This window comes from Sinocyclocheilus anshuiensis, unplaced genomic scaffold, assembly GCF_001515605.1.
Source record: "Sinocyclocheilus anshuiensis isolate Anshui unplaced genomic scaffold, SAMN03320099.WGS_v1.1 scaffold586, whole genome shotgun sequence".
NCBI lineage: Eukaryota > Metazoa > Chordata > Actinopteri > Cypriniformes > Cyprinidae > Sinocyclocheilus > Sinocyclocheilus anshuiensis.
In genome coordinates, this window is record NW_015544146.1 from 93107 (window position 1) to 93805 (window position 699).

Sequence of the window (699 nt, forward strand, 5' to 3'; positions counted from 1 at the left end):
TTTCTTCTAAATTTCCTCATTATTGATAAGTTAAATAAGCAATTCTGTTTAATTTTTACAATAACCATGTTTTTAGTAAGTAAATTCGTAAAAAGTAAAATAGTTAGAATTTACATTCTTAATACAAGTATTACATAAAACACAACTGAAAAAGAAAAATTCAATAGATTTCAAAACTATGCAAAATGTACTATACACATATAAACACAAATACTGTGAACAGCATTATTATACATCTTTCATGTGTAATGTTCCTATGCAGTAGACTCTGAGTTTAGTTGTGCAGAGGTGTTGATGAGATCTCTGGGTAAAGTCTCTCTTGCCTCCTGCATGCGCTTTTGTGCCCTCTGAAACGCTTCTGAAAACATAAACACACACCAAATCAGAAAGTACATACAGTGGTGTGAAAAAGTGTTGGCCCCCTTCCTGATTTCTTATTTTTTTGCATGTTTGTCACACTTTAATGTTTCCTGTAAAATATGATATCTTGTGAGTCTGTACTGATCTGATTAGACCGTTAGCATCTCGCTCAAAAATGGCCAAAGAGTTTCGATATTTTAGAAATAGTTCCTAGCCATATCGGCCTAGAAAATCGCAACTTTTCATTTTACGTCGGTCTTAGCACACGATGTAACTACAGAAGAGTCAAGTTTTAAATAGGAAAAATATAGAAACTCTTTGGTCATTTTTGAGCGAGAT

The 699-nt window shown here is 32.8% G+C and overlaps 1 protein-coding gene across 1 annotated transcript in view; it reads right to left on the minus strand.

Annotated features, from left to right (window-relative positions):
• Positions 1–221: 221 nt before the first annotated feature.
• Positions 222–699, minus strand: part of LOC107695152 (MKS transition zone complex subunit 1) — a 10843-nt gene continuing 10365 nt past the window's right edge. Inside the window, exon 19 of the mRNA XM_016494961.1 lies at positions 222–358. Coding sequence (XP_016350447.1) covers positions 255–358 — 104 coding nt within the window. The 3' untranslated portion in view covers positions 222–254. The remainder of the gene's footprint in view (positions 359–699) is intronic.